The sequence below is a fragment of the Myiozetetes cayanensis genome, unplaced genomic scaffold, assembly GCF_022539395.1.
Source record: "Myiozetetes cayanensis isolate MyiCay16 unplaced genomic scaffold, myiCay2020 scf12, whole genome shotgun sequence".
Classification (NCBI taxonomy): domain Eukaryota; kingdom Metazoa; phylum Chordata; class Aves; order Passeriformes; family Tyrannidae; genus Myiozetetes; species Myiozetetes cayanensis.
Window position 1 is genome coordinate 17013398 of NW_026086826.1, and position 24258 is coordinate 17037655.

Genomic DNA, 24258 nt, shown 5'->3' on the forward strand with positions numbered 1-24258 from the left:
TTTCTACAGTACAAAATCTTTAAATCAAGATAATTGACATATAATGGTTTAGACAGCATGCAGGATTGAGGAGTAGGTATTCACCAATGCCAGTACTCCATAAAGATAAATATTATTGCATGAGATGAACTGAAGTCTAATCCCATATAAAGTAATGTTTGCATATGAATAAGTAGATATTCCATGAAGGAATCCAGTCATCCAGCTGCTGTCTTTGAAGTGAACTCCTACTGCTGATGAAAAATTAAATAAGTATATGCTTTAGGCTAACCAGTCATTTTTTTAAGCTTAGTATCTGCAGTGTAGACATCAAACTGGGGTTAGCTGATGCCTCTCCCTAAGTGTACAGCACTAGGGGAATCTGGTTTATAACTACTGCACGTGTACAGAGCAGAGACCAGTAATTGTGGTTGTTACTTCTGTATTTGATAGGCTGATGCCTAGTTTTCATCTTTTCAGGTCCTTTTTTTAGAGGGTTTATATTTTTTTCTGCAGCACTTTGAAAGAGCTATGTCAGAGCACTAGCACAACATTCTTCACTATTGTACTAGAACTTTCCACCACTCAGTTCCCATTAGTTTGACTCCTGTAGATAATAAAACTGTGATAGTTCCATTGTGCCCTTCTGGCCTTCATCCTAGTTGGGGGAGTTCAAACCAATATAATCCTTTGTCTTTATAAGACCCTTCCTGATCCCCAACCTATTTCCCACTGAAGCCATCTCTTTGTTCTACACTATCTGCCACAATTCCCCTCGGCCATTTCCAGAAACATTGTGAGGCTGCCTGGTTAAACATTGTTCCTTTATTTACCACCTTAATCTGTGAATTGGTTTCTTACCTTTGCTCATTGACCCAGTATTTACTCTTCAAGCTGAAACAGACAAAGAGAATCCTGTCTCTCAATGCACAAAACCAAAGTCAATGATACTGTCAGGCTTAAATGAAAATTAAAGTTGAATACCTATACTTTGCAGACCGTCAGTGTGCTTCTTATTAATTTGAGTTGTCAGGTTGACAAGACTTTTGGCATTCCCTGCAGTGTTTTTGGGGTTTTGTTTTGTTTTCTGACGTGATCATTTCCAGTCAGACGGAGACAAGAAAGATTCCTAAAGCAACACACACTGGGCTATCCTAATCCATAATTAATTGATTTTAAAAGACGTACCTAAAGCAATTATGACACATGCTAAGAGGAATGAGTCAAAGGCAGGCAGCACACAGCTAACATAATGGCAATTTCATTAACTCTGCCGGGAATTGAAAAAGTAGCAAGGCCAGAATCAGAAATAATAGGTCATGGACCCCGCACAGCTAATTGCCAGAACAATACTCAGGCAAGCGGAGGAGCTATCAGTAGGATAGATGTACCCATGTAACATTGTCCTTGGCTGCTCTTTAGCACTTCTGGGAACAAGTGAGAATTAACTGAGGCAGATGGTCATGCTGGTGTGCCTATAGTTCTTCAGGGAGACAAACCAGTATCTCTGCAAGGCAGCTGACCATGCTGGGCAAAGGCACCGTTTTTCTCACCATTAACACAGTCACCATCAACACGGCTTTCTGTCAGCATTGAAACAAGTCTGCCTGTAAAGGAGTACCCAATTACACAAAGGGGTATAACTGAAAATATTTAACTCCCCTAAAATCAGCCTCTTCCAGTCTTACATCAGAAATATGGACGTGGTGCTCAAGTCTACAGAACAATGTGGCAAATCAGCTGTTATGTTTATCATTAAATAAAAGTTTCGTGGCCAGGTACAAAATACTGAATGTGAAAAATAAAGAGAGATTCACCCCTACCTTCCTTTTATCAAAGTGGGATATGTTTTCACCAGAAAATCTGAAATATTTCTGTGGGTCAGATCTTGAAGAATTTCTGTGCTGCGTTGCACTCTCTGGCAAGAAAGGAAAACCTAATCAATGACAGTAAACTGTACAGTCTCTAAAGTTATTAACTAAGAGTTTGTCAGGAAAACAACAAAAGTAGCTTTGATTCAGATAAAATGCTGAGGGTTTGCAGTATCACTGAAAGAGAATAGGTCATTCACTTTCTAGCCCATTCACTTTCCTGCTTTACTAGGACTTCAGAGGAAATCAAGTTTGTGATGCACGACATAAAACAGTTGCACTTCACTCTGAAACTGTTATTTGCAACACAGGTCAGGGTTGCTCAAGGCTTTTTCTTCAGTTTTTCAAACGAACTGAGGCTCCAGTTTAAAAAAAAAAGGTAGTTTTGTACACTTTAGCAGCTTTAGGTAAAAAGTAATAGGAAAACTTCACCTTCACTAGCATATTAGATACTCTGGATGAAAATTACATTTCTGTTCGTTTTTAAATGAAAATTATGCCACATGACAAATTTGTTGAGTTTTTTGCAAATACAGGATCATTGTGAAATGCAAGATCTCACACTTGCTGAGTTTATCCAGGGTAGAATATACTTTGAAAGGTTCCTGGGCAGTTTCAGAGGGCAAAGCTCACAGCCTGAAATGATCTGATCATGTCCTAAGAAGAAGTCTAACGAACTTTCCAGAAGTTCCTACAGTTGTCCACAGAGAGGCAGTGCCGGCTGACACAGAAGACACGTTACAGATGTTTAGCTGATTCTAGACAGGAAGACCGGTGGCATCCTCACAGTGCTTTCATTAAATGAGTTGTCTATGCTTAGAGGTAATTCACAATTATTTACATACTGTGCCTTCCCTGCAGACTCAAATGTGAACTGTTTCTTTCTGACAAGTTATACAAAACTATAATATTCTGCAAAATTATCAGGATAATGTTATAATAAGCACAATTCATCTAGAGGACTAGAATCTCCACAAACAAATAAACCCCCTACATCTTACTTGGAATTGAAGTTTTAGACTAGAGTTCTTTAAAATACACTAGCATGCAATTAGCAAAATTCAACTCTGTCTCTTGGATAGGGATTACTTGGAAATCAGAAATAACTTGGGATGCTGTAAGTCAGAATACAACTGCTTAATTAAATTTTTTTTCTTCATAAACAGGAATTCTACAGATATTTAAAACAACTTGTTTTATGAACAGTGATAGAGAGATCAAAGCAAGCTGAATCAGTATTTTTACAAGATCATGTCATGAAAAGTGGTGTAATCACCATCCCTGGAGTGTTTAAATAATGTCTAGATGTGGCAGTTGGGGATACAGTTCAGTGGTGAAGATGCACTGCTGGGTTAGTTGGTCGGACTTGATGACCTTAGAGGTGTTTTCTAAACTTAATGATTCTATGATTCTATTTAAATTAGAAATATTTTAGTCATTTGGCTAATGTGTGCCGCCTGGCAAATGGCAATATTAAAGCCAAACAGTGTGCATGGTGAGACATTAAATTAGTGAGATATTACTCTGAGAGTGGCTGCATTTCTGTTTAGTTTCTTAGAAAAGCATTTATAAAATGTAAACACTAACGGGCTGTAATTTTCCTTTGCTCTCGAAAAGATCAAGCACATTTTATAAAGGGCACTACTAAGATCATTCATTGATAGGAGCAGGTGGGAATGTAGTTTTATTCTCCTGCATACAGCATCAGTGGTTATTAAATTACTCATCTCCACACACATGCATACAAATATTCATTTTGCCAGCTTAGAACATTTTTTCTACAAATGGAACTGAAAGACACAGAAAAAAAATAATAATTTGGGGTTGACTGAATATTATTTTTTCCATTTTAATAAGATGACCCCACTCCACATTTTTGAAAATTGTGAAATTTTTCTTTCTTTTCTTTCCTCTTTCTCCCTCCTTCCCTTCTTTAAAGAAAGGGAACCTAAATAGAATTTTCACTGAGGAAATAGAAAGTAAGACTTTTTTTTTTTTTTAAATTATGCAACAAATTGTTAAAATTTTTGTGATTTTCTTCTACATGAGAAGTTTGCAATTTGGATGAAAACAGTAATCGAATTTCATTTCAATTTGCAAGCTTTTCCAATACCTCTGAAACTGAATTCCAAATCCCAGCAATTCTTACTCCCTTAAAAAAAATGTACTCAATTCCTTCCATGTATATTAGCATGGTAAGGTACTTACACAGTAACCTCTTTTCCAGCACTTGCCATGAAATTTTTCTACAAAGTTTTATAGCATAAGGACTCAACCTGTGGTGGTGGGAGGCCTCCTGCGCCTGCAGGACATTCTGGCAGCATGGTGAGTTTCTTGTGAGTGCTGCACTTGCAGGAAGGTGATGGATTCTCAGGGCTCCACTCTTGGCTCAGGAGGAGGTTGCTTAGGTTGGGATGAACAGCAGGTGTGTCCCAGGCAGTTGGTGTGTGATTGCACGGGTAGTTCCTGTGGAGAGGAACAGAGCTTTAAGCTGTGCAGAGATAACAGTTCATGAGAACTCACATATCCACAAAATCACAATGCTCTCAGAAGCCATTCCCCTCTCAGCACTTATCCTGTGAGTAACAAGTAAGAACAGCATTTTAGAGTACTTGGTAAATATGAATAAATATAATCCCCTCCCACATCTCTGCCAAGTTTACTGTCTTCAGCTTGCAGACAGGACACTGAAGGAACAAGGGGATCACGTTTGACCCATTAGTACACAAGAAATCCACAGTAGACACATATCTTTGCAAAGAAACTATCCTTTTCCCTGCTCATGTAGCATCTTTTCTCTTTTAAAGTTTCCTCTTTGTTCCTGCTGTACCAGGTAGAGGAGAGAAAAGGAAAAGAGAAGACTGCCAGAAAAACCAAGCTGCTGGATATAATGACTAGGAAAGAGGCAAGAGACATGGAAAAAATGTCAAAGCATAGCAAGCCAGTGACAAATGGCTCCAAGGCAGGACTCACAGGCAGGTACAACAACAAAAGCTGAAGTTAGAGCTCTACTAATGTTGCTTTCGCTTCAGAGTGAGAGTAGTTTTAAATCATAGACATCGTCCTATTGATTCTCCCCAGTCTGAGCGATTGCTGAAGGTATTGCTTCCATACACACCAGTGGGAACAGCAGGAACCTGAAGGGACTCACACATGGAAAGTACCACAGAAGCCGTGAAGATTTGGGCCCTCTGACCTACTGACATAAATTTCAAGGTTGCTTAACTCTCAGTACAAGGCTACATGAGCTGGTTTCCAGTTAGACACACTGAGCCCTGCAAACCACTCTTAATCAAGTGGCCGTGTTGTCTTGCTGTTTGTTTGTTACTTTTGACCTGATACTAGATATTATTGCCAACAACACATCCGAAGCATTGGCTTAGTGAAAAGTCAAGCCAATTCATTCTTCTTTCACTACTCAAGTTGTACTAGTAATACTCTGCTAGGCTCTTGTTCAAGAGAAATTTAGCTAGCAACTTACGGAAGAGGCTGATTCCTCATGCAGCGATTTCCAAATCCTGGTTTATTCAAGAAAGCATGAGTAAGGGAGACCATCTGCTCATTGCCGGGACGTTCATTGCTAAGGGGATAAAATAGGACTTCATAAAATATTTTTTCAAGCTGTTGCACTGGAATACACATAGGAACTAGAGAAGAACAGTCATATGGCAGAACCAACTGCCCCTCTCCAAATGCTGATAATTCCATTGTTTTATTTTTTTTATATAAAACCCCAGAACCTTCCAAGATGGTTAACAGGATAAGAAATGGTCCTTTTGTCCTAATATTAAGGCGTAACTTCTGACATAGGCCAACAGCAGTGTTCTCCAAAAAAGCCTGAATCCTCATTTCTGCCCTCTCAGCACTGTCACTGTCAGTAATTAGATGAAGAAAAACATATTCTGTATTTTCATTTGCTGAGATCGGGATCTCCTGTTTGGCAGGATATGTAATTTTGTAAGTGTAGAGATCATGAATTCAGGTAGGAAGGAGAGACTACCAAAGATAGCAAGGTATTTGAAGGACTATTTGTTAGATGCATTAACAGCTGTATTCTCCACTTGCACCAATTCTGTGCTATTTTAAATCTGTTGATTCCAGTGGAGTTAATCTTTTTTTTCTATCACAGAGATGAGAAAAGTCCAATGGGACAGGGCCCCATGATCCCAAATGGTCCCCCATGATCCTAGGAAGAAAAAGCTCTGTGTATGATAGATGTACTTTAAGTGATTCCTCTTACCTGAAGAAAGTAAACTGTTGTCCATAGATCCAAGGGTGTAATGTTAAGGCGGGATATTCTCCAAATGGAGGAATAATGACTGTAAGTATTAGAGACAGCAACACAAAACTAGAAGGGAGAACAACCTGCACGGAACATGAAAATGTCACATTAGGTTATTATATACACATTGTATAGTGATACTGTACACACCTCATAATGTATGCAAACAAAGGAGGGACAGCAGGAACACACAGATCCGATCTAGTTTAGCTCCTGAGCATCAAGTTTAATTTCCAATGCTTTCACTTAAGATTCCGTTTGTCATAGAACTGTATTATGTTAAAAATATAATGTTGGGCTAGTAGTGATTGAACCATGAATTTTGCTCCAGGCAGAAAGAAATACAAGAAGAGGCAGAAGAGTTGGAATCATAATTACACAATTAGGAACACTGTTATCCATTTGCAGTACCTCTATTGCTTTCCACTGGTGGAAAGACAGTGTTCAGGATGTTGTGGGAAAGAATCAAGAACAGCAAAAGTCAGTCAATACCTGGGCTAGGAAGTCCCTGTGGCTGCGGGAGGCACGGTGGAACCGTTTGATGAGCAGTGCTTTGATCTGCTGATGTACAAGCTGAAAACCTTTATACTGTCGGGACCCTTTGCCTTGGTTTTGATCTCCTGCTTTGCCTCCTGGCATTCGAGAAGAGTCATTAGTTTGCAGCGTGGTTTTTTCAGCTGGTTTGTTCTCAGTAGGTGTTTTGCCAAGAGTAGAACCACTTTCTTGAGTGTCTCCTAGGTTAAGATGAGGAGCAGCAGATAAGCCACTTCATCCTCCATATATAAAGTAGCACAAATATTTTCATGATCTCCAGATTTTACAAACTGTATATAACACATTACCAGATTGTTTTATTACCACTGTTTTCACTGTGGTGTATTTAGTGACACCAGGAGGTTAACACTCCTCTTACTCAGCAGGATGAATAAGTTAATGATGTATGCAGTTTACAGGCTAATGGACAGTAAAGTACTTTTTATAAAACTACTAAAATCATTGACAGCTGTGTACTTGACACTCCACTCTTATTTACATAGTTAAGAACCTCACCTAATCTAAATCCAAGTCTTTCTGCTGACTTAATCTTGTTTCTCTGATATCACGTCAGGCCCTAAAAACAGATACTTGCTCACGAAATTTAGTCAAAAAATGCTATACAAAGATTGAAAGTTGTGATGCTCCTCTTTACAGGGTGTTCAGAATAAAGAACAGTTCCAAGAAAAGTTTATCAAATACAGATTCATGGATCTATACCTGTTTTTTGCATTCCAGGGTCAGCTTCTGTTGTGACTTTTAGGAAAACCTGCCATAGACAAATACATCTCCCAGTTAAGAAAAGAACAGTTGCAATAATCTGACCTTTAGAGCATCATACATCATCCTTCAATGTAACAGAAAAAAAATCTGGATACCTTCTCAGTACTTCAACTTATTACACAACCAGAGGTCTCTTATGAAATACCTCAAAAAATAAATGAATGAACAAAGATACAAAAAACGCAACATATTTCAGGCTAATGAGTCATGTTCCACAGGGCTACAGTGACATAAGGCCTGGATCCTTTCTCTATGCCCTTCTCAGAAATTCTCTGCGGCCACAGTACATGTGAATAGGTTTTGAAGAGGATACTAGGAATCCTGAATTACATGTTTAAGAATAGGAACTGTCTCAGTAAACATTTTGGTGGTTTATGGTAAGATCAGCAGGTATTTTAATCTGTGTTACCTCTTCAAGTGGTGTGTCTGAAACTCCAAAACTGCTGAGTCCCAGGTCATCCAGTGTTTCCTCCAGTTCTCTAAAGAGACTGGCATAAGATCGCTGTTTAAAGTTTTTATTGGGCAAAAGGTAAATGAGTTCCTGACCAATGTTTTCAATTAATTTTGCTTCTGGAATATGATGATGAATTACTTCTGCTAGCTCATTTAGATCTCCTGTGAAAAGTCAAAACAGTGTTCATAGAATGAATATTTAACCATACTAAGCATGACTTCAAAAGCTGTTGTTTGCACAATGTTAAAGGGGACTGCTTTATTACATAACTCACAGATATATCAGTTAATTCTGTACTAGACTGGGTTATGTTACTATTAATGCTTTGGAACTATGTATCACGAAACTAGTTCAGGTTTGTTAATAAAGCACGATGAAATCTTCAGGAATACCTACTTAAGTTCTCCTCTTATGCAGAAAAGTAAATTTTTTTTCCTGAGAAAATCAGTTTGCTTTGCTCTAGATATGTTCCAGTTTTCATTACCAAATTACACATTTTGGTGCAGAGTAGTTCAAAACTCTATACTTTACTTCTAAGCACACAAAGTTCCATTTCATCATCTGTGCCTGAGAACACATATACACCAAAAAGGGGCAATGGTAAGCAAAATCACAGAGAAGCCTTGTCAAATTCCTGTTACAATACAACACAAATGTTAGACACAAGGACCGAAGAAGAGGCCTCGGCAGCACAGGTGTGTAAGATGAGATTGCAGCATAACAGGAGACATAACTATGTGCAGGAATGCTGAACCATCCCACTTCTTACCATCCAGTTCCAGCTCGGAGCTCCTTCGTCATCCCTGTGCACACAGCTGGAGCAGGAACAGGAGCACCCAGATCCACAGCTACAAAGTGACTATGGACAAGGAGCAAAGATGAAAGTGCTTCAGATACACACAAAACAGGATGTAAGGGTTGTCGGTATTTGAACAGCTCGAGTCAGTGAAAAATATGTCCAGAGCATCTTGAACGTACTAGACTGAAAGTCATCTGCAGATTGGATTAAGCAATGCAGAAAACATAATTCCACTGCACAAATCATACCTGTTCTTTCTAAATTGCACGCAAAATGCCTGGGAAAATGCGATCAGCAGTGGCCATGAGTACACAGATTGTGTTGCTACTAAGACTGGATGCTCTACCAGCAGCAGAAAGATTCCAGAACTCACAACTTTTCAAGCTGTGAGAGGTTGGTTTAGCTGTGGATAAATGTAGACTCTTCTGGTGTCTGAGCTACTTACTTAAACTATATAATGTTTAAAATCAGTGTACTGCAAAAGCAAGTATCAGAAAGACCTGTATATGGACAAAGGCAACTTGAGAGTTGGAATTGTTCAGCCTGGAGAAGAGAAGGTTCCAGGGAGACTTTACAGCACCTTCCAGCACTTAAAAGGGACTACAAAAGAGCTGGAGAAGGACTTTCTTACAAGCATGTAGTGATAGAACAAGGTGGAATGGCTTTAAACTGAAAAGGAATAGGGTTAGAATAGATATTAGGAGGAAATTCTTCATTGGGAGAGTGGTGAGGCACTGGAACAGATTGCCTAGAGAAGCTGTGGATGCCTCATCCCTGGAAGTGTTCAAGGTCAGACTGGATGGGGCTTTGAGCAACCTGGTTCAGTGGAAGGTGTCCCTGCCCATGGCAGGAGGGTTGGAACTGGATGATTTTTAAGGTCTCTTCCAACCCAGATCATTCTGTGATTCTGTGCTTTCTGTTTTGTACACAGTCTCATGCAGCACTTAATTGCTTTTTACCTTGGTGCAGTGCAAGTATTTCTCAGAGTACATATGCAGGGAGGGAGATACACACTTACTGTAGCCCTTCCAGTTCTTGTGTTTCTCATCTTGCGAACCAGGGTGAGATAGAAGCCAGAGCCAAAGTAGTTTTTTAGGAATACAGGAGAGCCTGAGCAGAAGAGTTTCCCTTGGGATATGATGGCTACTCTGTCTCCAAGGATGTCTGCCTCATCCATATGGTGGGTTGACAGGATGATGGTTCTACCTAGAAGGAACAAGGATGAATGTTCAAGGCATGGACTTCCTCTGGAACTCAAAGCTGTGCTTAGTTTTTTTGTCAATTAATGCTGGGTTTTCTCCGCACCAAAATCAAGTCCCGGGTTTGCCACAGCCATAGGTATCCATCCAAAGAATCTTGTTTGCTTGCATTCATATCCCACTACTCCTGACGGTTTACACAGCAGGCACATGTTCCATCTATGACAAGTTTAAAAAAAAACCAACAAAATTAAACAATTTCTACTCTCAAACAACTTCTTACCTGAGCGATACTTCAGGAGAAGATCCCAGATAGATCGCCTGGAATATGGATCAACTCCAGAAGTGGGCTCATCCAAGACTACCACTTTTGCTTCACCCACAAAAGCAATGGCAACAGACAGTTTCCTTTGCATTCCACCTACCGGAGACAGCACATCCAGGACTCTAAGATGAGTTACATATGTGGTAGGGATGCATTAACATTGTTTTTTGGTATGGGGACAAACTGCTACAAATAAAACAAAACCCATCCTCGAATATTTCTGCAAAGTTAGTAATTTTTCTTCTGAAGTTCATAACAGCTTGTTCAATATATATATATATCTATATATACTTTTTTTTTTTTTCATCTATACCTTGCATTTTCTGCTTCTTGCCAGAAGCAAAAGCAGGAAGACGTAACTTTTTCAGGTTCTTTTGTAAAACTAGCCCACTTTTATAGTTGCAATCAGGACAAAGTAGTATAAGAATACCTGCCTATTTATTCAAATCAGCTTTTGAATCTGAAAGTGAGAGTTGTTCAAATATGCTATGTGCATTTGGACCTTTAGAATGAAAGAAATTGTTCCTACCAAATAATCCAGTATTACAGAGGACTGATCCAAACAGTGGGGTAGCATGATAGTATAATATTTCATTTGCCTTGAAGTAATTGTATTTTGCTTTTTCCCTATGTTAACCAATTTTTAATATATATTTACTTAAAAGTAATAGCTTTAAGTATATTCAAATTTATTGTATATTTGAAAGAAATTGAAGCTTCAGGGACAGGTTGTGCCAGTTTTACTACTTGTACAGTCCCATTTACTCTTTGAGAATAAAGATCTCCCCAGTGCACATTGATGTATCAGAATATGGCCTCAAACATGTAAGTCAAATAATAATTGCCCCAAGGCCAGGTTGGATGGAACTGTGAGCAACCTGGTCTAAGTAAAAGGTGTCCCTGGCCATGACAGAAGGATTGGAACTAGATGACCTTTAAAGTCCCTTCCAACTTAAACCATTCTGTGAAAGATAAAGAAAAGGAAGGAGAAAAAACCATCTTAGAATATTCGTGTGGGCACCTGACAAATTCTGAGCCTCTTCATTCCTTTTGTGGGTGAGGCCTGTGTCTTCTAGCATTGTTTCCAGCTCTTGCTCAGCTTCATCCCTGGATCTTCCTTTCAATTGAGAATAAAACAAGATGTGCTCTGCTACAGTAAGGCTGTGAAATCAGACAGAAAGGCACCAAGACAATTTCAATGAATAAGCTGGGTTCTTTCCCCAAGCAGCAGTAAATTCACTCAAGCTTTGTCTTGCTAAAGAAGAGAGGTTGCGTTACTCTAGAAGATCTTCTTCGGGATCAACACACTTCACTTGGATGTCATAGGCTCTTTCTCTGCCTTTTCAAAACAGAACCTGCTACTAAAGGAACAGGTATAGCAGGCATCAAACCATCCATTTTTGGGAATGAAAGGGGAGCTAACATGAGGAGCTACATTAAGAAAGAGAGTCTGCTGTTGAGATGAATGCAAACTAATGGTAATGAAGCTGGAAATCACCTGAGAAGGCAGTAAGTGGTTGTATGGTGGTGCAAAATGGATATAAAAGTTTCCTGCTACTGCACTGTCAACTTGGAATTTTTTCCTTAGGAGTCCTATATTATAGTGCATGAAGCCTCAGGATGGACTCCTGCTAACCCACACTGCAACAGAAAACACCAAGACCACTTCCATTTTCCTAAGAAAATACTGTGCTTCCAGCAAAATGATGCAGGAGATTTCCACTGCAGAAGGACAACACTTACCCCACGTGAGTATTAAGAGATGGAGAAGTGCCCCTGAAACACATCTACTGCCAGCACAGTAAGAGAAGCAGCCCAGGCTTTGGGCATTCTCACACATGCAGACTGGGATGCTGCTTCTCAAAGCTGGTGTGGAATGATACTCACCGAGTGAACAGGATGTTGTGCTGGGGGCACAGGCCTATTCTGTGCCGAAGCGAGTCCATGTGAGTCTGAATATCCAGGCCACCAATCAGCACAGTTCCAGACGTTGGTGGGAAGAGGCCTGTCAGTATCGACCTGGGAGAACAAAAGGAGGAAATTCCTGCTCTCCTATCTTTCGGTGCTGGATTAGGAAGCTACATTGCATGATTCCACTAGATGGAGTATGATGACCTCTTACTACAGGCCTTGATGAAACAATTCCCTTGAAAAGCATGTGTAAAAGTACTCTTGCACTGCTACAGAGAGAATCTGCTAACATAATTTTTGATACACCTGTCTGTATGATTCTGGTTTCCATCAAAAAACTGTTTTAGTCACCTACTCTGCTTCAGGTAGCTTGTTCAGCATGTTACATCACCCCTATGTATAAAGGGGTCTAAAATGATGCTCACTAGGACGAAGATAGAGAATAATGGTTTGAGGTCTCTGGCCATACTGACTCATGCCCTACACCTTTATTTTCTATAAAATAGAAGGGCACCAAACGTTATGGTGCAAATGGGTGGCAGCTGTTACTACATTTGGGTGAATATTGGGATTTTCAGTTCTAAAAAGTTCAAAGCAATACAAATTATTGGTTTTATCCAGAGAACAAAAAACCCCAATTTACAAAACATTTCAGCACATTAGAATGCTTTTATTTTTGGGTAGAATACCTTTCTTGTGGAACAATAAAAAAAATTAAAAAGCAACTTAAAGTGCATTAGAAGTAAGAGTCTTTTAAAGTAAAAAAACCATAAAGTATTCTGCTGGATAAAGTCATAATGAAACACATTCAGTTCTTTCAACATTTGGTAAACTTGTCACAGACTCATGAAATGTTTTGTTCAATAATTAATCCTATTTTGCCAAATAAAGTTCCATATAAAGAAAATTAAACATTCCTAGAGTCCGGCTTCCTGGGATGCTAGAGTTCTAGGACAAGAATAACATTTTAATCTGGACGTGGATCCTGCATGCATGTAATCATTTTATTTAAAGAGGGTCTATATTTTATACTCCTTTGCACACAGACCAAAAAATGTGACTGACTTCAAGCCAGTTAGAGAAACCAAGAACACATGGAATGTGGTGGCTTGCAATTCTTCAGCCCTTTCAGCCAGAAGAACCTTCTCCTTCTCCACCTAAGGGTAGTTTGGCCATGGGAAATGAATTCTAGGGGGGGAGAGTATTGCTTCCTTCTCTTTAGACTTTCACTTGTTTGTGTCATGCATTGCCTCCCTCCCAGGGCTTTAGCTAATCCAGGATACGTTCTCTGTGCCTTGGGGCAGCATTTCCCTGTCTGGAAAAAGCCTGAATCTGTGTCTCAAGCCAGCTGCAGGGGTGGAGAGAGACGAGGAAAGAGTGAAAAGAGAAGACTGCTCCTCGGGGTACAGCAATAGAGCACTGCCCTGGATTTGCTGCTTCTAAAATAAGAGACTTACATGGTTGTTGTCTTTCCTGCTCCATTGTGACCAAGGAAGGCTGTGATCTGACCCTCATAAAATGTAATATTCATCCCGTCTACTGCTGGCTTGGGCCTGTTTGCAAAAATCTTCACCAGGTTCTGAATGCATACTCCTGGAATCAATCCTGTTGGCTCAGGCTCAAAGAAGGTATTTACTTGAAAGGCAAAAAATTAGAATGAAAAGAGAATAAAAACACCTGGTTTAACCCTAGTTTGATGATGACACATCAGTAAGAGTAGAAGCAATAGCATATACCCAGCAAAACACAGCATCATGTTCCAGGGCCAGATTTTCCAAGTCACACCAGTACCAAACTGATGCCTGATTTCTAATTGCAGTGCAATTTTATTTAGATTTACCCTCATATCAATGACAGGAAAAGTGAAGCCCAGAATTATGGTGGTCTGTGGAAAGGTAACTCATTGGATCAGGTGAAGCTGAACATGATTTCTGTTCTCATTGTGTAGCTGGAAGATTATTTGGGATTGTTTTCTGAAGATACTTAGATAGGCTGAGAGATTACATTAAACAAACAGCAGGTTGCCCTTCTAGCTAGGCTGAAATCTGCCATTCAAATAATCTGTCCAGCTGCGCATTCTTTGACCATGACACTTAAAAAATCTCCCCAGAACACAAACAAAGCACAACAAAAACAATTTACCTTCAATCCTGGTAGGTGAAATTTACCCCATTGCTAAGGCCAGCTCAGGATTTAGACATGAGCACTACATGAGATGGTCTAACATGAGCACTACATGAGATGGTTTTCTCTCAGGATTAAAAACGAATTACTGTAAATAACACCATCAGGATGTTTTATTGCATCAGCTTCTAGACAAAACAAACTTCCTTTGAAGTAAATTAAGCCCTTGGGCAATGTGAATTATGGGAGTTGAGAAACTAAAACTAAAGACCCTGTCCACTTTTGTTTACACAGAATGCTTTAGGCTTTGTAGAGAGGCTTGTTTTGCAATTCCAGTTTACTTAAATTGTTCAGTACCCAGCAGGTCTGTGTGGAGAGCAGCCAATGCCATCTGGGCAAAACCAGCTCCACCTCCTTCAGTAGCCTGTGTGACTGTCACTACAGACAACACTCAGGAAAAAGTCCCAAACATGCTGCATATGAGAGAGCTGTGTATACTACAGATCAGATGAAATAATCAATCTAGAATGGGTAGTATTATTTTAAATAAAATCATGTTCATAGATAACTTGTCTTTTGCTTTGTGAATCTGGGTTTCCATTTACCTTACCAGGACAAATACAAACATCTCTATTGACAGAAGTCCACATCAAGTCTGGCTAAATAGTTATGCATGTATTGGCAACTGAGGCACCTTCCTTGGTTTTACACGCATCATGAGTTTAACTCATATTTGTCTACAAGACTCACTGGTAAGTTCTGAGGCAAATTCTCTGATGATCTCCACCAGTACCTGCTTTGCATCACCTGAAGGATACTGGTGGAGGGTTAAGCTCCCTTGTTTTGTGATTCACGTTTCTCCATTCTGACCCTATATCCTCTGTGCAATTTTGGGCCCTTCAGGTCTTTCTTCAGAGATGCCATCACTGGGGGGATGTGGATAGGGAGTTGGTGAAAGTTCTGTTTAAAATGTAGCAAGCAATTAGGACATATTTACAGCATCTGCCCTGCTCTGCCAACCTGTGCTGGTTTTGGAGTTAAGCTGTTAGAACCACTCTCTATTTCCAATCCCATTACTCTTAGGTGAAGCACTAGCTCTTACATGAAACAATTCTGGAAACTGCATCAGTGAACCATACTAGGTCTGTTTGTGGCTTCTCCACGTGCCTCCCAGTTTCTGTGTGGGTGGCTGAAAGGGGAGACGGCATTTTTTTTGTGCAGTGACAGGCAGAAAGTCCTTCCTCTGTGGCCATGGAGCGGCTGGAACATGGGAACTGATGAGTACAGCACCACAAAGATAAGGCAGTATTAGGAGAAGATTGACTGAAATAACCTTTGACCTCTCCCTGTCTTTTTTCTTTTGAAGTCCTGTCCTGTTTCCATTCACCCTGAATGCATGTTTTCAGTGCCTACGTGAGGAGCTCTGATGACCCCACTTTTATCTCTAGCTTTTCAAGAGTCAGAATGGGCTCAGAGCTGCCAGTAGCAGTTACTTGTGCTGCAGAATCCACATGCATTCCTCTGAGCATCACATACAAAAACTCCTCTGGCTCCCCACAAAAAAAAGACATTGGGACTTGAAAACAAGGCAGGTCACTCAGGAATTCTTAGGTGGTGGCTAATGTCAGCATCAGAAAAGGCTGCAGACAAAAACACAGAGCACTTCAGATAAATCCCTCTGAAACCAGCCTTTCCCTACAGATGCAAGACACACTAAAGATAGACAAAAAAAAAAGGAGGGGTGGGGCTAGGAGGAAAGAACATTCCTCTCATCATAAGTATTTTTATTGAAGTCATGGTTCTGTTTGATTCTAAGGAGTCAATATATCTGTCTTTGAAGCTTCCCTCAGCATGAACACTAACTTGCCAAAGAAACAGCCTGCATTTAAACACATGGTAAAAAACAAGTTATGGAGCTCTTCAGGAAGGCAGCTGTCTTATGTGTAGTGGCTAACATATTCTAAGGGATTATGAATGTAGAGGAATCAGTAAGAGTCAGTCTCTGCTGTGCTTAGCTCTGGCAGTTGCATCCTATCATCTGTAGCCTACTTGGCTCTAATCATTCCTATGTGTAATTTGTTATGAAGTACAATGAGTATGGCATCTCAAAAGTGCTCAGGTTGCTCTCTCTCCTTACTATTAATTTCATCTTTGTCCTGGACATCTGTCTTAGGCTTCCCCTGCTCGCCGGGTTCTTTTTCTCGTTTGTGTTTACACTGTTTGTTTTTACCGTCCTTCTTCCCCTGGTTGTCATTCTTTTCTTCTGTTTTTTCAGGTTCTTCAGATTTATTTGTTCTGCTTTCATTTTTCTCCTCTTCCATGGTCTTCTGATACACATAGCCTTCTGACTCTGGAATTTTGTCTATATAAATCAAAAGTAACCAAGATGTAATGAACCAAAATTTAATATATTCTTATCTCTAGAGGAATTTTAAGGAAAAGGAGGCAGTCCTAAGATTTGAGCTTTCCTAGAGCATTAACTATCAGTAACTCAATTAGTTAGGAGCACAGCATCCAAAACCATCTAGCTTAAAATCTGCTTCACATTGTCAAGATCATATATTTAAAGAAGATGACTGACAATTTTGCAATTATAGACTCAGAGTAAGATCCTGACTGATATTAGGTGCATGTTTGACATTTTGTCTATGCAGCTCTAGACCAAATCCTTCACCATATAAAGATTCACAGATTATTCTGAGTTGGAAGGGACCCACAAGCATCATTGAGTCCAACTCTTAAGTGAACAAGAAAGGCCATAAAAACACTTCCCAGATTTACAGGGAGTGAGAAGAAAAACAAAATTAAAAGGTTAAATGAAAAGCAAAAGGCTAAACTGCTACTTGAATCAAGAGCAGCAGGTTGGAATGAATGAGTTGATGTTCACTTCTATACAAGAATTTCTGGCTTTCTTGTTTGGTCTTAGCCCTTGCTGCCACGAAGGAAAACAGTCACATAAAATCACTGATTGGGTCAGGCTTGAAGCAGGAAGAACAGTTATGTTCAAAGCAGGTGCCCCTGAACGAATTGTTTGCATAACACAAATTCAAGCTAGCAGTCTAGAGTGAAACTGGAACAACTGTAATTTATTAGATGGTCTGGGACTTATTTTTGTAGTGAAATTTCACCCTAACTTTCTGCTATACGAAAGTTTAGCCCATAAAACTGTATAAAATTACCTAATGCACAAATACCCACATAAACAAGGTTACACCATCACCTGGTGATGATGGCGAAGTGGGGGATACAAAAGTGCTCCAATAGAAGTAAATTTTAAAAGCACCAAGATAATTTACCAGTTTATCTTAATTTTCAACTGTGCATTTACATTATCTGATATTTCCTTATCCACTTTTCCTCCCAATACATTAACCCCTTACAATAAATTAAGAAAATGCTCAGTATTATCCCTGAAGGGAAGACAGGAGTTGAGAAAAGTTCTACAGTTGTTCAAGTAAGCTGAGACACTGAAGAGTCTTGGTTCTTCAAATAGATAAGAATCACAGTCTTCTACAAAGGAATTAATCAAAGATGACCTTTCCAATTGTCCCTGTTTGAGAGAACCCAAGGCAATGTTTTGCAGAAGAGAGGATGAAATAACTATCAGCACAATCAGGCTAGTTGAGATAATAATAGAATAATTTAAATCAGAAGTGACTTCCAAATGTTTCCAGTTCAATCCTCAAAAAATAGGGTCAATTCAGATCATGGCAACTATCTCCAAAAATGCAGATTTCACAAACTTTCTGAGCAACCTGTTCCAGTGTTCTAACTACCTTCATAATAAATATTTATTTTCTTATATTGAATCAGAATTCCTGTTTTCTAGTTTACATCCCTTGCCTCTCATGCTTCCTCTAGACACATCTGAGCAGTTTGGCTCTATCTTAGCTTTCTCTCTTCAGGCTGAGTAGACCCATCTCTCTCACCATCTTGTATGTTATGTGCTGCAGCTCCTAATCAACTTGGTGGCTCTTTACTGAGCTTATTCAAGATGGTACAAGAGTGGCATAAATTACGATCTTGCTTAGAAACTGAAAGTAAAAAGACTAAATTAGTGTCGAACTAGACAGAAAAGAATCAGGCTGAGAAAGATGAGGAACCTCAGTGTAAATAAGATCCACATTTCACAAATGTTGTGTTGGGCAATACCTTGAATGTCTCAAACAATGTTGGGTAGAGAGTGGGGTCTGATGCTGCTTCTCAACCCACACTTCAAAGGCTCTCAGATGGAACAGGGACTCACCTCTACTAACCCTAATAATAGCAGGCCACTCGAAGTTCAAAGGCACCTGCTGAGATTGCCAGTACATGGCTGTCTCCCCCCTTTGCAGCAGCTCAGGTAATGGAAATGCTACATCATCACCTTTAAGCAGATCAATGAAGTTATTTCTAAACACCTGAATTGTAAAAGAACTCACCTTCTGCAGTTGCTGTTTTCTCATCTTGTGGGTTTCTAGAGCCAAGCCAGTAAGATTTCTGCACAGGGAAATACCAAGGCTGTGGTAGCCCATAGTCCCCTAAAACAGAAGTAAGTAGGTTACGTGCACTTCATAACCCCACTCCTCAGTAGGAACAAATACAATTAAACTAAATCTGAGTATAATTATAAACACTATACCCCATTGTTGCATATCAGAAGGTCAAACCATCCACCAAGTATCTGCCAGAATAAATTTTGTTTACTGATATTTTTTAAATTTTGGGTAGCAGTAAAATATTAAGAAAATACGTGATGTGATTTGCCTTACCTTGGTTTAAGTACAGTATAGTTGAATTACAGAATGAAGCTACTCCCTGAATCCTTACCAACCAGGGGGCAGCTGACTGTTTAAATGGGATCCTAGCCTCCCTCAGGGATTTTCTTTTAAGGCCCACTTAGCACTCGAGGGTTGACACGAGTGAAAAGCTTTTTATATTTGCACTTATTACCCTGGGGCTAAATTACAAGTCACAGTGAGAAAAGACACTCTGACTGTTATTTCAGCACACAGCCTTTTAGGAAAAGTGACAACACAGTAATCCTCTTCTTAAGCAAAAATGGGGTGTTTTTGTCACAGGTTAATTCAGTTTGGATAAGAGAAAATACAATAACATTATCAATTCTTGTCAGGTCAGGTCTGAGTTACAGCAAGTCAGTACTGCTTTCCTGAATCATATTGATTTATAGAATGCAAGAATTAGAGCTGCTATGTTTAAAACTGGCATCCTTGTGAACCCAAATGTTATTATCCTTGTGCTACTTATTTAAAATAATCAAAGGGGATTTGTAATACTCACTGAAAGATGGTCAGTTTTTCTTAATTGAAAACCACTGTTTATGAAAGTGTCTGCCTATCATCTCTGAATTAACAAAAGTTATCTGTATTTCAGGCAACCACTTATACCCCTATTAATGCCTGTAAACGCTCTGTCTGCATCCACAAAGAGTTTGCCTTGCACTTGCTATGGACTGGACTATATCCCTCTGAAACTGGTGGCTAAAATGACAGCTTCTTATTCAGGATGAATGCAAAAGCCAAGTGGAATTTGTTATGGAGCAGAATGCTCAAACAGCCAAAGGACCAGTGTGCCAATGAATGGTTATCTGCAGAACAAACTTGAGCAGGAACAGAACCATATGACTCAAAGGATAATCCAGGGAACTGGATATGACTCAAAGGATTATCCATAGTAACCTCCAAGACTAGAGCATTGGTTTAGTAGGTCTGCATGTGTGTGACTGAGAAATGCCATGAGAAATTCTACAGAAACAGAGGAGCAGAAAGCCAATAAGACACTCAGAGCAAATACTGGGAAGATGGGAAGCTACTAACTAGAAACCCTGAAAGGTGTTACTTTTGTGTAAAGTGATGACAGAAAAAACCCCGATTTGTATCTATGAACAAAGAAACTGCTGTTGTTTAATTTCTGCTGTGTTTGTGGAAATAGTACATTGTCCACTCTTCTTTAAATAAACAGAGTTGCAGAAAAGGAAAAAACATCCATCTGCCAAGAACACATTTTGGAACTGCAGTTCGCAGGCAGGAGTAATAAATGAAAAGAAAGTTCACTTGCTTTTACAGCATAAGGGTTTACATTTGTTATACTGTAACAATATTCAATATGAAGTAAGATAACCATTTAAGCTAGAAGGACAAACCATTTTCTCACCAAGAAAGTTTCAACATTTTGTAATTGATAACAAAGAAAATCCTTTTGTCAACTCTCAAAAGAACCATGACTCCTCTTTAGAAATAAAATAAATTCAGACATGAACATTCACAACTGCCTGGGACAAAGTATGTGTCTGAGGAAATAGTACCATCCTTTAAGAAATATTTTGCCTAAAATGGCCATAATATATATGTGAACTAGAACTATTATTTCTATATTTTCAAAAATTTAAAGAAATCTCATTAGAAATGGTTGGGATTTCTCAAAAGAAAACATGTACACAATTTGCATTTTAACAGATGATATTTTTGTGGATTTATTTTCTGTTTAAATTACAAAATGGGACCAGAAATTGCATCCTCCTTTTTACTCTTTCCTCCTTTTTCATTGTTTTCAGGAATAAAACAGGAGAAAGAAGAAAGAAAGAGAGAAAAGTGGAAGACCTTAATAAACCAGTGGTGCTAAAGTGGGTAAGATTCATGGTCTACAATATCAAACACCCTACTTTTACAGTGAATTACTCAGAGACTGATTAGACTAACATTTACAACAACTATCACCACTTCATACGGATAAGAAATGGACATACCTGGAAAAACGTTATCGAGATACCAAGAAAGTATTCCATAGAGAAAAGCATCAAAAAGCATCATGATAATGGAAAAAAGAAAACTATAATCATCTCCTTCCAAGGGACTGGTTCTGATGTTACCCCACTGTAGGCCAAGACCTTGTTCTTCATAGCGTGACAAGTACTCTGTACCGAAACCAAAAGCTACTTGAGAAAGCAAACTCTGGAATAAAGGAAAAATTACATTCAACTCAGACAGGGGGGTATTTTGTTAAAAAAAAAAAAAAAAAAAAAAAAAAAAGAGACAACCTTTAGGGACTGGACTTCAAAACTTAATAATGCCTAACAAATGACACGGGAGAAGTTGTTTCACTTTTATATTGGTCTGTAACATTTAATTCTCTGAATTGAAGCAATTCTAAGCAGTTTTTAGCCACAACAGACTGAATTCAACCTTGGTTGTACTTTCTTTAACTACTAGTCAACCTTCACAGATTAGGGTTTTTTCATTAATGTCTCTGTTCAGAAAATACTACAGATGCATCTAGAAGCTCGCAGCATATAGCTTTGCCTATTTTGGAGAAAAAAAAATATTTCCTGAGTGTACAGGGAAGAGTCACTATGAATAACAAGACAGAAAGTACACCAGATGCTCAGGATAAGGAAAACCATAACCACTCCTTCCCCTATCATGCTATGTTAGCATGTTAGCTGGTTCTCACACAACAAACTAATAACCCAGTCGAGTATCTAAATATCCTCCTCAATGTTGCATTGCAAAAACAGAGGAAGAAGAGATACAGTGCTGTTTCACAGGACATGCAGTTCAGCCAGGAATGCCAGACCTTAGGAAAATGAGGGATCCCAATAGCAACTGTTAGTGAGGTATTATCATAGTGTGCTAAGTAAAGAATCTTTGGTTTTCAGCAAAACATTCGTTGTCCTTAAAACTAACATTTTCCTTCAGGCCCCCTACAGATGCACACCCTGCCCTTATCATCCCTTGTAATCAGCTCTTCTTCAGCTGATTAACCTCTGAACAACAAAGGTAAGACAAAAGTAGAGGAACAAATAGTAATATTCATGGCTTCTGGTCAGCAAACATCCTTTCTTACATGGATGCCTCCTCCTTCACTTTAAGGTGAAGAGAGAGTTGTTTTTATGCTTAGACTGTGTGCCAGTGGTAACATTTCTTCCTAAATCAGAGTCTGTCAGAGGCCAACCTTACTCATTTCCAGACTTAACAACCGCATAAGGTTTTGTACTTTATTGCCATAACTGGGAGAACTAAACAAGGTACACACTACATCTGTATAGTACATCTGTTAAGAAAGCTGATTCAAAGCCATATTTACACTTAGGTATAGCTTTCCAAGTGTTTTGTTTTCTTTCTTCCTTTTTCCATAGATTTCCTTGTCAAAGGGGAGAAGAGGGTTCTTTTACCTGTGTTGTTAGAATGCTCAGCAAAGATGGGGAGGCTGGCCTCAAACACCCTTCCTGATTCATTGAGCAACATAAAATCAGTCTGAGTCATTTTGTAAGATCACAATTCCATTTCAAAAAACAGCAAAAAGTTTCCAGCTCCTCTGACTTTTTATGTATCTTAGCTAAAATGGAAGAGAACCAACAAGGAAGCACTGCATGGAAAATGTCTACAACGTCTCAGATGAAAGGTATTTCTCAGAGCTTTAGCTCTTGGGTTCAAATCCTAACTCTATGGTCAGGTCAAGAAGAAATGTGTACCTGAGGTCTTCTCATCCTTAGATATTATGCTGTTAACTAGGTTATAGCACACGAGAAATGTAACTCTCCCCATTTTGTGAATTGCCTTCATATTTACTAAACATACCAGAAGTTAAATTTGCTTTGACTTCTAAGGAAGTGTTCAAAACCATTTAAACAGTAGGTTAATTTCCTAGCATTCAAAAAGTAAAATAAAATTTTATTGAATTTTCTGAAAGCCATGAAGATACCCCTTGCACTAGGCCTGTTAAAGGTTTATGCACTTGCAATCCTTAATTATTTGAGAGAGATTTAGAGGTTTCCCTCTCCGAGTCAAAAAAGCAGAGAGCAAGATCCGTGCAATGCTTTGCAATTCACATATGCACCGTGAGAAGGGGAGCAAAGACAACACAGAACCAGTGGAAGGCTTACTGCTAGGATCTTCAGATTGACAGTCACACGGTCCTGCCAGACAAAGCAGATGATGTGGGGCAGGTACAAGGTGAAGTAGATGACTCCACTGCAGGCAGCTGCCAGATTCGCTTTGGAGAAGAAGGTGCTGAACAAGAAACACTGCATTATGGTGGCTGTGGTGAATGTCAGTAGGAATAGAAAGAAGAGAAGTGGATTGCTATAATGTAGTATTCGTCCACTCTGTAAGCAAAAGGAAAACAGAAAAATTTAGAAGAACTGCTGCTTTCTGAACTGGCAGAAAAGGTCAGAATTGTCATTGACACGTAACATGTAATGAATAATAAGCCAATCTTTCTTACCTAATATGACTTCTAACTCTCCCAGGTAGTAGTTTCAACAACAGAGGTCATTACAATCACAAATCCTTCATCTAACTTTATTCCTGCTCCTGGATTGTCACTTCAGGTTAGTGCAATAGGTTGTGGAGTTTATATTCCTATCCAATGACTGAATTAAGATCATAACTGATTGAAAATAGACATTCTGCCCCTGTCTTAATAAGTAAATGATTCCAATCAAGATGTGCCTGCTTGGAAACTCATATGTTTTAAATAAAAGTATTAGAGTTTATTATAAAGTTTCATTGATCTCTTCTCACCCCCTCCTCAATCCACTTGCTCTACGTGCAGAAGAGACAATGTAAGGAAGTGTGACAAAACATCTTTAAAAAGCCAACAACAAACCCACAGGAAATTATAAAGCTTCTGCACCTAAATGATATTCAAACTCCAGAAGGGTAACACAGCTGAGGAACCCAAGTGCAGTTTCTCAGAGATCCTTGTGTACTAACTAACCCACTGGGTGAACTTTTTTCAACCTTTCTTCATTAAAGCTTTGTAGATTAAATGCTCCCTCTCAAGAAGAGCACAGACTGCTGCCAATTATCTATTTACTCCTAAAAAACCAATGTTGAGATCTATTTATTATGTCAACTTACATAAGGCTCTAATAGGTCTTTAAGGCTATAAATAGGTCTGAACATTGTTGCAACATTCCACTGGGCCTCACAGACTGACTTCTTTATCGGTAGTGATGCAATTCTCACAAGGATGTATTTACAGAGCTGCCTTACAC

General features: G+C 39.1%; 1 protein-coding gene across 1 annotated transcript in view; it reads right to left on the bottom strand.

The window, feature by feature from the left end:
• ABCA4 (ATP binding cassette subfamily A member 4) overlaps positions 1-24258 on the bottom strand; it is a 64482-nt gene that overhangs the window by 15484 nt on the left and 24740 nt on the right. The window contains 19 exon segments of the mRNA XM_050306831.1: positions 841-873; positions 1803-1897; positions 4127-4316; positions 5332-5430; positions 6091-6215; positions 6625-6866; positions 7387-7435; positions 7859-8064; positions 8673-8693; positions 8696-8762; positions 9721-9908; positions 10185-10322; positions 11248-11387; positions 12114-12245; positions 13595-13772; positions 16399-16623; positions 18683-18781; positions 21007-21211; positions 23143-23364. Coding sequence (XP_050162788.1) covers positions 841-873; positions 1803-1897; positions 4127-4316; positions 5332-5430; positions 6091-6215; positions 6625-6866; positions 7387-7435; positions 7859-8064; positions 8673-8693; positions 8696-8762; positions 9721-9908; positions 10185-10322; positions 11248-11387; positions 12114-12245; positions 13595-13772; positions 16399-16623; positions 18683-18781; positions 21007-21211; positions 23143-23364 — 2654 coding nt within the window.